The sequence below is a fragment of the Lepidochelys kempii genome, chromosome 1, assembly GCF_965140265.1.
Source record: "Lepidochelys kempii isolate rLepKem1 chromosome 1, rLepKem1.hap2, whole genome shotgun sequence".
NCBI lineage: Eukaryota > Metazoa > Chordata > Testudines > Cheloniidae > Lepidochelys > Lepidochelys kempii.
In genome coordinates this window covers 19,710,849-19,723,138 of record NC_133256.1, presented here as the reverse complement: position 1 = coordinate 19,723,138, position 12,290 = coordinate 19,710,849, and the positions used below count along the sequence as shown (strand labels likewise).

General features: G+C 43.4%; 1 protein-coding gene across 19 annotated transcripts in view; it reads left to right on the top strand.

Moving 5' to 3' along the window:
• The window catches only part of DLG2 (discs large MAGUK scaffold protein 2), a 1,493,215-nt gene that overhangs the window by 1,354,050 nt on the left and 126,875 nt on the right, over positions 1-12,290 (top strand). For all 19 annotated transcript variants that reach the window (XM_073336088.1, XM_073336081.1, XM_073336168.1 and 16 more), the window contains one exon: positions 8,568-8,682. In XM_073336088.1, the coding sequence (XP_073192189.1) occupies positions 8,568-8,682 (115 nt within the window). The remainder of the gene's footprint in view (positions 1-8,567; positions 8,683-12,290) is intronic.

The window sequence follows — 12,290 nt, the reverse complement described above, 5'->3', positions numbered from 1 at the left end:
AGAAATGTTAGTGAGAAGTAGTAGCAACATAACTTTGGGCTGTATAACGTACAAACTGTACAGTACAGTGGCTCTCCAATTCTGACTGGGGCCTCTGGATGCTACCATAACAAATATAAACTAAGTCACCCTAACAAATGGAAACATTATTCTGTTGATGGTACCAGAATCTTGTACAATGAATTCATTCGTGACTTTTAGTGAATGTTTATACTGTGGATTTGGTTGCTATCAAGTCAAATTTACCTTCAGAATTATTAGAACATAGGAATTGCCAGATTGGATCAGATTCAAGGTCCATCAAGTCAAGTTTCCTATCTGTGACAGTGGTCAGTGTGTCACAGAAGAAAGGTATTGCAGGATGTCACAGATCCGGATGTCACAGAAGAAAGGTATTGCAGAGGGATTATCTCTGTCAAGTTGCAGTGGGGGAGGTTTAGGTTGGATATTAGGAAAAACTTTTTCACTAGGAGGGTGGTGAAACACTGGAATGCGTTACCTAGGGAGGTGGTAGAATCTCCTTCCTTAAAAGTTTTTAAGGTCAGGCTTGACAAAGCCCTGGCTGGGATGATTTAATTGGAGATTGGTTCTGCTTTTGAGCAGGGGGTTGGACTAGATGACCTCCTGAGGTCCCTTCCAACCCTGATATTCTATGATTCTATGATACCACAAAGTCTTTCTCCTTCTTATTTGGGCTAACAGGCTATTCAGATAACGCATTCTGTGCAGATTAATGATCAGTGAAAATCTTTGTAATCTGAGAAGTAAATACTTTACAGCCTCAGATTATTAAAGGTTTTTTATTATTTCAACATGTACAATAAATATATTCTTGGTGAGGAGTTAGGCTTGATGCATGGGGTTAAACATGAAAGCTTAACTGTGCTGTGTAGGAAACATATATCAGAAGAATAAAAGTTAGAAGAGTGTATCTCATTTTTAATGCTATGATCAATTATTATTTATTTGTATTACAGGAGTTCCTAGAGGTTCTGACTGAAACTGGTGCTAGGCACTGTTAAACACACAGTAAGAGCCAGTCCCTGCCCAAAAGGGTTAAATCCTGGCTTGATTAATGTCAGTGACATTATCTGTGGTTTAAACAGACAAGACAAAGGCTGGCAGGGAAAACAGGCACAGGGGGGTGAAACAGCTTGCCCAAGATCACGCCGGAAGTCACTTGCGGTAGAGCTGGGAATATATACACATTCTGAAGGCTCTCTGTACTTAAAAAGATAAAGTGTACCTCCTGGGTTCTCAGCCTGGATGGTCACGAGCCCCCTCCCTTCCTTTATACTTACATGCGGGGAGGGACGGGACCATGGAAACTACTTTCTCTTGTAACATGAGGATGGGGTATGGAAAAGGTTAGGAAAATTATAAAATGACTAGGAAACGTGGGAGCATGTGAATGATCAGTGAGGATCCCAAAGCAAGTAGGTATTCAGCTCAAACAGGATAGAATTTAATGGCCTAATCACAAAGCATATCACTTTTCCATTAATGGCTTGGTCCTGCAAAGTGCTGTGCACTTTGGCCCTGATCCAGCAAATCATTTAAGCTCATGTGTAACTTTAAGCACCAGTGGTCCCAATGAACTGCACAGGAAACTGACCTGGAGTCAACGGGACTCTGCATGGGCTTAAAGTTAAATATATACCTAAGTGCTTTGCTGGATCAGGGCCAGAGTACTCAGCACCTTGCAGGATCAAACTTTAAGGGCTCAATTCATTGTTGCAATTCACTAATACAGGGTGGGTGGGATTCTCATTTGGAACCCTTTTGCACTTTGCTGTGGTGTGCAGAGCAACAGCGAATTGGGATCCAAACTCCTTAGTACAAGGTAAAAATGATGAACAGAATAGGGAGGGCATGGGAGCCTGAGCCTGGAGTAATGAAAGGGCTGTTGTTCTTCCTGACTAGTAGAAATAAGGCCAAAGAAAGCAAGTACATCGCTTAGCATGCTCTGGACCACACTTCATCCTGTCTCTTCCATTTAAAACTCATGCTCCAGTGCTCTTTTGTATATTCAAATAATAAATACCAGGCTTCAGGGAAAACAGTCAGAATTTCTATATCTTAGGTACTTAAGCTGACCAGATAGCAAGTGTCAAAAATTGGGACAGGAGGTGGGGGTAATAGGTGCCTATGTGAGAAAAAGACCCCAAAATTGGGACATCTGGTCACCCTATAGGTACTTACCCAACCCCCATTACTGTAGTATCTGAGAACCTCACAATCCTTAATGGATTTACCCTCATTACACTCCTGTGAGGTAGAGAGATGATATTATCCCAATTTTACAGATGGGAAACTGAGGAGCGAAGTGATTTACCCAAAGTCATGCAGGATGTCTGTGGCAGAGCAGGAGATTAAACCTAGGTCTCCAAAGTATGTTAATCCCTGGTCCATTCTTCCTCTCTAATCCAGGATGTACATATGGTGGATGCTTGTTTTCTTTAAAACAAATCTATGTACCCTCACAGAAGTAAAAACCAAAGTAAAAAGGATCCCAACTTTGTATTTATAATAAAAAAGAAATCTTAAGCTATCCAGCAAAGACAACTGCCTCATAGACTTTAAGGTCAGATGGGACCATTGAGATAATCTAATCTGATCTCCTGCACATTGCAGGCCACAGAACCTAACCCACCCACTCCTGTAATAGACCCCAACCCCTGGCTGAATTACTGAAGTCCTCAAATCATGGTTCAAAGACTTAAAGTTACAGAAAATTCACCATTTACACTAGTTTAAACCTGCAAGTATCCCATGCCCCATGTTGCAGAGGAAGGTAAAAAAAAAACCCAGGTCTCAGCCAATCTGACCTGGGGGAAAATTCCTTCCTGACACCAAATATAGTGATCAGTTAGACCCTGAGTATGTGGTCAAGACCCACCAGACACATATTTGGGAAAGAAATCTCTGTAGTAACTCAGAGGCCTCTCCATCAAGTGTCCCATCTCCAGCAGTGGGGAATTTTTGCTATTGGCAGTCGCTGATGGGCCGTATGCCATTGTAGGCAGTCCCCTCATACCGTCCCCTTCAGAAACTTATCAGTCTTAAAGCCAGGTTTTTTGCCCCTACTGTCCCCCTTGGAAAGCTGTTCCAGAACTTCACTCTTATGATGGTTAGAAGCCTTCATCTAATTTCAGGTCTAAACTTATTGATGGCCAAGAGTAAAGGGAGAAAAAGAATGGTTTACATAAATTGTATAAATAACTATACTACAATGATAGTATCATACGCCCTCAGAGATCCAAGGCATTCAGCTGACAACTTGACACCTGAGCTGTACATTTTGTATCCAGACAAAACCTGTTGGCTGGAACCTCCTCTGGTGTAAATTGACATAGCTCCATTAAAACTGTGCCACATTTACACCAACTGAGGATCTAGCTCCTTCATTCAGTAGTCCTTGCTTATACTAGCTTGTACTGATTTGACATATCCTTTTCAAGCTGATATTTTGTCTTCTAATACTTTTCTAGTGTCTTTTTAAAAACAAATATATCGTTGTAGTAATCATCTTGAAAGTGGAGTATTAGGGTTTTAGGCTGCTTTTTTTTCTTGTACAGTCTGACAAATGTGTGATCCTTTGCCAACCAATCACCCATGTTACTGACAGTCACTGTTTCACAATGTACCAAACGGGGTTGCAGGTGCATTATTTTAAAAATCTAATAGCAGTGCTTATGAAAGCTTTTATCATCTTGAAGCAAACATTGATGAACCTGCATAATACTGGAGAGCAAAATTTAATACCTGCTGACAGAAAGAATTAAGATCTCTCTAATGGTGCCAACATTAGATAAATTCAAACGAGTGTAGGTGGGGTTGGCTAATATTCATGCATTTCAGTGGTGTCATTTCCACTGCTATATAGTGTATCAGCATTTCCATCAGAATCTGTTTTCAGGTTTGGGTTGGTTTGGGTTTTTTTACTGCTCTAAGCTAAGTCTAAGCTGCAACCTGTTATACAAGATTAAGGATGAAAATAATTATATTTTAATTATAAAGAGTCTTAACTGTTTTATACTCTTAACATAAAGAGTCTTAACTGTTTTTTGTGGGAGCTGCAAAATTCTTATTCTTGTGTTTTCCGTTGCTATGCTCTAATTTTATAACTAAAAAGCAACTTAAGCAAAATTAAAATTTTCCTACCACTAGCCTGTGTAGTAGATTTAGCTTGGTGGATGTTATAGGTGCCTTGGACCTCAAGCACCAAAAATGGGTGCTTGGAGTTAGTCTCCTACATTAATTTTTAGGCTCCTAAATAAAGGGCCCTGACTCTTGTTATTGGAAAGCCTCTAGGCAGACTGGCATATATGGTAGGCTGGGGGAGGCTATGCCTCCCCAAACAGCCCAGCGTGGCCCTGCCCACGCTCTGCCTAGAATGCCCCCTCCTGCCTGCCCTTTCCCCTTGGTCCCAGCCCAGACATGCTGGCTGCTCCTCTTCAGGGAAGCGGGCTGGGACTGGGGCTGGGGGGGGGCTGCCGGCGCTGGGGCTGCCTGCCCTGCGCTGGGATGGGAGGCTGCGGGAGGGGACTTGTGGGGACATGCGACGCCTGCCTGGTGTCCGGGAGTTGAGGCAGGGTCTGGCAGCCACGGGGAGGGGGAGAGGCTCTGGGCTCCGGTGCGGGAAGGTGAGCAGGAGGGGTGATGCCAGCCCGGGACTAGCTTCCCCAAGCTGGCAGGTCACCTGCTGCCCATGCCTCTAGGGAGCACAGGAACTTCAGATATGAATCACATGCCCCTTTTCATGGAGATTTTGCTAAGTCAAAGTTGGCAAAGTGTAGCAATGCATCAGACAGTGATGTGCTGTGGTTTTCTTCTTTCTTCAAAGGGCCACAAGACTGTGAATCAGCCTTTCACTGAATGTATTTTTCCCTTTTGTCCATCTGTCACGACCTTAATTGTCTGAATTGATTTTTTCCAGAAACTTCATCACATTACTCGCTCATATTCAATTTGTGATTCACTATATCCCCCAGATCCTGCTGCTTAGTCAGTTGTTTCCCATTGTGTAGTTGTGCATTTGATTTTTTTGCTTCCTAAGTGTAGTACTTTGCACTTGTCTTTATTGAATTCCATCTTGTTGATTTCAGACCAATTCTCCAATTTGTCAAGGTCATTTTAAATTCTCATCCTGTCCTTCGAAGTTCTTGCAACCCCACGTTGGTGTCATTACAGATTTTGTAAGCATTCTCTCCACTCCATTATCCAAGTCATTAAGGAAAATATTGAGTATAACCAGACCCAGGACTGACCCTTGGGGACCCACTAGAGATGTCTTCCCAGGTTGAGAGCGAAACACTGATAACTACTTGATATGAAATTGGTTTCATAAACATCTACATTTCTGAACTTATTTCAATTAAAAAAAAAAAAAAAAGCCCAGCAAAGCCTCACATATACTGTGTTCTTTAATCAAATCAAGCTGGGGCCTGTAGTTTGATCCCATGAACACCTAGCATGTAGTTAGTAAATATTTAAAAATCATAACAAATCTTATAAGTATCTTCTAGGAAAAATCAGAATAAATTTGCAATCAAATAAAACAATTTCAAGTACCGGACCTTGAGGAAATGTCATCCAAAACTCAATGAAGTCGTCTTCATCATCTGACCATCCCATCTAAGTATCAAAGGTGTTGGTGTGCAAACTGCAAGTAATTTGATGCTGTGCTACGGAGAGTCATCTTTTCTGATCTTCATTTCTCACTCCACAGATTGGAGTCTAAATATAGGAATTCCTCCCACATCTCAGATGCAGGATCTGTGTGGGATTGCTTTGTTAATTATTAAAGGAGAAAGCTATGATAGAAGCTACTCTGGTGTAAATTATTTCTTTTCTTGACCTAATCCAGATGCAAAGCACCAAAACCTATTGACATACACCTTGAAATATAGTTTAACATCCTTGTGGGTGTATATAATGCTTGTGAAAAGGGCCAGATTGACAGCCCTGAGACTGTCTCTGTTTAGTAGTGGAAATGCAGGCTCCTTTTTTAATTGATTTTTTAAAATGTACCTTTCATAGATATCAAGATGGTTTACCATATAGGAAGGAGCACATAATGAGGTAGAGAAAAATAAATAGCTGTAATAGTAATAATACCAAGTTAACGGCTTGACAGAAACAAAACAATTTACAAAGTGAATCTTGACCAGATTCACCAAAGAGAAAATGACCTAATCTGAGTCATGTACAAATCCTAGATTAGGGGTAAGATTTGCAAAAGCACCTAAATCGCATTTTCAAAAGTGATTTAGGGCCAGATTTTTGAAGGTATTTAGGCACCTAACTCCCACTGACTTAAAATATCTGGTCCTCCAGCACTTGGGAGCCCAAGTCCCATTGATTTGCAATAAGACTTAAGCTCCTACATGCTTAAATCACTTTTGAAAATGAGACTTAAGTCTTGTCGTTGCATTACTTTGGTCCGCAACAGAGGGGTTTCAATTTGAGTCAAGATTTCTTATAAAGAAAATAGGGTGCAAGTGAGAAGAGGATCTGCTAAATTATTAACCTGAAGGAACAGCATGATCTGAAAACTTGCTCCAGTAGTTTGTACATAAACAAAAGCAATGGGTAGGGTTGCCAACTTTCGACTCACACAAAACCAACACCCCTGCATTGGCCCCTGCCCCACCCCTCATCCGAGGCCCTGCCCCCCTACTCAATCCATCCCCCTTTCCTCTGTCACTCACTCTCCCCACTCTCTCTCACTCACTCGTTTTCACCAGGCTGGCTCAGGGGGTTGAGTTCTGGCTGAGGGTGTGAGGGCTCCGGCTGAGGGTGCAGGCTCTGGGGTGGGGCCAGGGATGAGGGTTTGGGGTGAAGGAGGGGGCTCCAGGCTGGGGGGTGGAGCCGAGGGGTTCGCAATATGGTAGGGGGCTCTGGATTGAGGCAGGGGGTTGGGGTGTGGGAGGGGTATGGGCTCTGGGCTGGGGGTGTGGGTTCCAGGGTGGGGCCAGAAATGGGGGGTTCAGGGTGCTAGAGGGGACTCCGGGCTGGAGGTTGGGATGTGAGGGGGGGAAGTGTGGGGCCAAGGATGAGGGGTTTGGAGTGCAGGAGGGAGCTCTGGGCTGGGGCTCAGGGGTTTGGATTGCGGGAGGATGCTCTGGGCTGAGGCAGGGGATTGAGGTGCAGGGGGGTGTGAGGGCTCTGGCTCGGGGTGCGGGCTCTGGGGCTAGGGATGAGGGGCTTGGGGTGCAGGAGAAGGCTTTGTGCTGGGATCGAGGTGTTTGGAGGACCTTCAACAACTGTACATGGCGATAGTAATTTCTATATAATTGATAGAGGTGTTGTGAGGATTAATTAATGTTTGTACATTGCTTTAAACATGTAAAGCTCAGTATAAGTATTATTGATATATTTTATTATTAAAATCAGTCTTTTCTTTTGCAAGTATGTAATACTGGGTTCTGTGTTTGCCTGGCTGTCCATTGTAAATATCCTGTTTAATAGGAAGTCTCTGAATTTCGGGGGGAAAAAACTTCTTAGTTTTCTTTAGCAACTCCCTCCAACTCTGGGTTGTATTATGGCTCAGAGGCAATGGAGCAGTGGAGAGAGGGAAGGAGTTAGCAGCTGGCTGTGAGTATGGTGGAGTCTGGAGGAATTATGCCTGCTTCTAAGAGCAGCAGTTGCTGCATCCAGTCCCATACTAAAGATGTAGGGTCCAATTCATTATTGCCCTGTACCTTGACCAATGCAAAATGGGTATAAAATGCTACCATTCTAATTGGTAGCATTTTACAACCAGTTTGCATTCACATGGCACTAATGTAAATAAGGTGCAGGGCAACGGTGAATCAAGTCCCCAGTGTGTGCACACCCAAGCATTGTCTTTCAGATAAACTGGGCCTCCAGTTCAGGTAAACTGGGCCTCTGCTTCAAGGAGTGTGCAGCATGGGAGGGCCCCTTGGTGTTCAGTGCTTTCTGCAAGGGTAACTCCTCTGGGAGCAGAAGGGGTTCACTGCATGCTTTTGCCCCCCACTGCACCCAGGCAGGGGCATTTTTCATGGAAATTCCATAGTCAGTGTGGACAAATTAGATCCCCAGGTATTTCCTTGCTAAATGAGATCAGGAGGGGAGGTTCTCCACTGCACAGTTCCACTTGAAAGAACTTTGGAAACTTTCTTTATTGCTTCTTCACGTGTTTGTTCAACTGGTAATTTTAATATACCTTGTGCTCCATTAGCAAGGTAATTCAGTCACTGAGAGGAAGGATGGTCCAGTGGGTATAGTGCTAGCCTGGATACAGTTACCTGGTCTGCCACAGGCTTTGTGTGTGCCCTTTGGCAAGTCAGTCTCTCTGTGCCCCAGTTCCCCATGTACAAAATAGAGATGACAGTACCTTGGTGTTATGAGCGGTGAATATATTAAAGATAGTGAAGTGCTCAGATGCTACAGTAATGGGGTTATATACACGCTTAAGATAGATAGGTCATGTGACCATGATTCTAAGAACATGTCCTGGATTTATTAATCTTAACATTCATTTGCATTTACCAATTGTAATGCAGCTACAATAGAGGTTTGTTTGTTTTTTCCATCATCAGAGTACGCTCGATTTGAAGCAAAAATCCATGATCTACGCGAGCAGATGATGAACCACAGCATGAGTTCTGGGTCTGGCTCCCTGAGAACCAATCAGAAGCGGTCACTCTACGTCAGGTAGGCACAGAGTGGTTTTTCTGATGATCAGTGTGAGCAGCCTCTCTACCATGTGGTTTGGAGAGCTGAGGAATATAACTGAGATATGTATCATGATCTGAGTTTACATGGTTAAAAATGTATCATGCAGTGAAATTAATATAATTTCTTGATGCACCTATATTACTAATGCTATCATTCCAAGGCTATTTTTAAAGAGCAGTAGAAAGAGTTGTAGCAATTTTTTAAGATGAAAACTTTCACCATTTGATAACCCACACAATATCTGAAAAAACAGATGAGCTTTTCTGCATACTAAAGGCCTCAGGTCAAATTCAATTGGACTGGGCACCATTCAAACTGCCCCTGCCACAAGGAGCTTATGGCCTAAGAGGCAGGAGGAAACCAGATGACAACAATTATATAGGATGTACCCAATTCTTAGCTAGGCAATACTAGTGATCACCGCTTTACCTTTGCCATAGTCATCCTATTTCAGTAGCCATTATTGACCAGAGGACTGGGATTTACACCTCTGACCCTAGCAAGTTTTGCTGTCAGTCCCTCATTTTGGCAATGGAAAGTGTACTGCTAAAGATAAGCATGTGGGGCTTACTGCCAAATATTTTAATAGGACTCCTACTTTTTTAGGCCTTCCACTTCTAAACTCTTTCCTCATGCTGAGCATACCATTTGAAATTCTTGACAATCGCAAAGTACAGGAAAGCAATATGTCAACCTCCAAGCAGTGACAATTAGTCATGACGGGGAGCTAATTCAGGTGGTAACATTGCAGAGATCCAATTAAGGCTAAATCCTAGATTTTGTTGTTATGCCTTCAGCATGAGCGGAGAGGGCAGCAAAGAAGGAATTTAAGCAAGAGGGAAATACTTAAAGTAGGCAATTGGTGGTCTTATTGCAGTTCCCAGTGACAGAACCCCAAAAGGCACTAATTGGCACTTCAGTAGAGAGGTCAAGGACTGAATGGGGATTGAGATGGAACTTCTCTCATATCCCCAGAGGTTGATCTGTCCTGACCAGGATGGAAGTGTCTTGAATAGGCAACAGGTTTAAAACAAACAAAATGAAGTATTTCTTCACACAGAGCACAGTCAGCCTGTAGAACTCATTGCCAGAGCATGTTCTGAAGGCCAAGACTATAATAGGATTCAAAAAAGAACTAGATAAGTTCATAGAGGATAGGTCCATCAATGGCTATTAGCCAGGATGAGCAGGAATGGTGTTCCTAACCTCTGTTTGCCAGAAGCTGAGAATGGGAGACAGGGGATGGATCCCTTGATGATTACCTACTCCATTCTTTCCCTCTGGGGCATGTGGCATTGGCCACTATTGGAAGACAGGATACTGGGCTAGATGGACCTTTCATCTGACCCAGTATGGCTGTTCTTATGTCAAGAGTACAGGTCTAGCTGCACCTCTGACCCATCTCTGGTCTTTCTCTTAATACACAACCACTGGTGTCAGGACTCCTGCATTAACTTGTCCTTTCAGTGAAATCATGTGATTCTCCAACTCTTAGACCAGGCCCTGGTCTACAGAACCCTGTGTATCTACTGTACTTACCAGTGGGTCCAACTGTGTTTGGTACTTGCAGTTCTTCCCTATGGGAGTCTGTGACCAGTGGGAAATATAGTGACCAGACAGCCTTCTTAAAACCATAGTATTGTTTAATCTGAACAATTGGAATAAATCTTAACAAAAGAGAAAAAGGACTTTAAAACAATACATAGTCTATGGCATATCTATTCTACCTAATGGCTTACCATCCCCCTGAAGCCTAGAAAAGCCTAACTACTTCAAACATGCTAGCAAGTGTCTTTGTGTGTCAGTCTGTTCCCCAACAGAAATTGTCTCTCAAACAAACACTCCTGCCCTAGAGAGACATGCACCTTTTATCCAGCCAGAAGTTCTTTGTCGTCTTAGTTTCCTGAATTTGGCCTGCTTTCCAAAAGCAGGATGTCAAGCCAGTCTCCCTAAAGTCATTGTCCATTCCATTATCTTGTGACAACCCTCAATTGTTTGTTTGTCTTACCTTGAATTATTGTTTTGAATTCCTGTTTGTTTCCCAACATCCCTGTTGATTAAACCCAATACACCCAACAGTAAAATTCCCAATATAGTATCCAGAGATTATTACAGAATAGCCCCATGTCTGCCACAGGAGACACCTTGGTGGGTCAAATGTGGGGACATTTTTAATGTGATTACCAGTACAGCACTTGTTCTGTAAATAGAGGACTTAATTCTGCTCACAATCCAGCACCTTTCATAAGCATCAACTTAATACACATGTTTTTTAAAAATCAAAACTTTTCTTTAAATACAGGTAGAATACTTCTACCTGGAAAGAGATTCAGAAGCCCAAGGTCCCCACTGGCAGCACTTGCAGTGTAACTGACTCCATAGCCTCTGAGTAAACTTGTTCAAAAGCACCTAAGTGCCATTTTCAAATAGATTTAGGCACTTAGGAGCCTAAGGGTATGTCTACACTATGAAATTAGGTTGAATTTGTAGAAGTCAGTTTTTTAGAAATCGGTTTTATATATTCAAGTGTGTGTGTCCCCACAGAAAATGCTCTAAGTACATTAAGTGCATTAACTCGGCGGAGTGCTTCCACAGTACCGAGGCAAGTGTCGACTTCCGGAGCGTTGCACTGTGGGTAGCTATCCCACAGTTCCCGCAGTCTCCGCTGCCCATTGGAATTCTGGGTTGAGATCCCAATGCCTGATGGGGCTAAAACATTGTCGCGGGTGGTTCTGGGTACACATCGTCAGGCCCCCCTTCCCTCCCTCCCTCCGTGAAAGAAAGGGCAGACAATGGTTTTGCGCCTTTTTTCCTGAGTTACTCATGCAGACGCCATACCACGGCAAGCATGGAGCCCGCTCAGCTCACCGTCACCATATGTCTCCTGGGTGCTGGCAGATGTGGTACTGCATTGCTACACAGCAGCAGCAACCCATTGCCTTATGGCAGCAGATGGTACAGTAGGACTGGTAGCCGTCATCGTCATGTCCAAGGTGCTCCTGGTCGCCTCTGTGAGGTCAATCAGGAGCGCCTGGGCAGACATGGGCGCAGGGACTAAATTTGGAGTGTCTTGATCAGGTCATTCTCTTTAGTCCTGCAGTCAGTCCTATTGAACCATCTTATGGTGAGCAGGCAGGCAATACATATTGCTAGCAGTCCTCTTGTACCATCTTCTGCCGAGCAGCCATGAGATGTGGATGGCATGCAGTCCTTCTGCACCATCTGCTGCCAGCCAAAGATGTAAAAGATAGATGGAGTGTATCAAAACAAGAAATAAACCAGATTTGTTTTGTACTCATTTGCAACCCCCCACCCCCTGTCTAGGGGACTCATTCCTCTAGGTCACACTGCAGTCACTCACAGAGAAGGTGCAGCGAGGTAAATCTAGCCATGTATCAATCAGAGGCCAGACCAACCTGCTTGTTCCAATAAGAACAATAACTTAGGTGCACCATTTCTTATTGGAACCCTCCGTGAAGTCCTGTCTGAAATACTCCTTGATGTAAAGCCACCCCCTTTGTTGATTTTAATTCCCTGTAAGCCAACCCTGTAAGCCATGTCGTCAGTTGCCCCTCCCTGCGTCA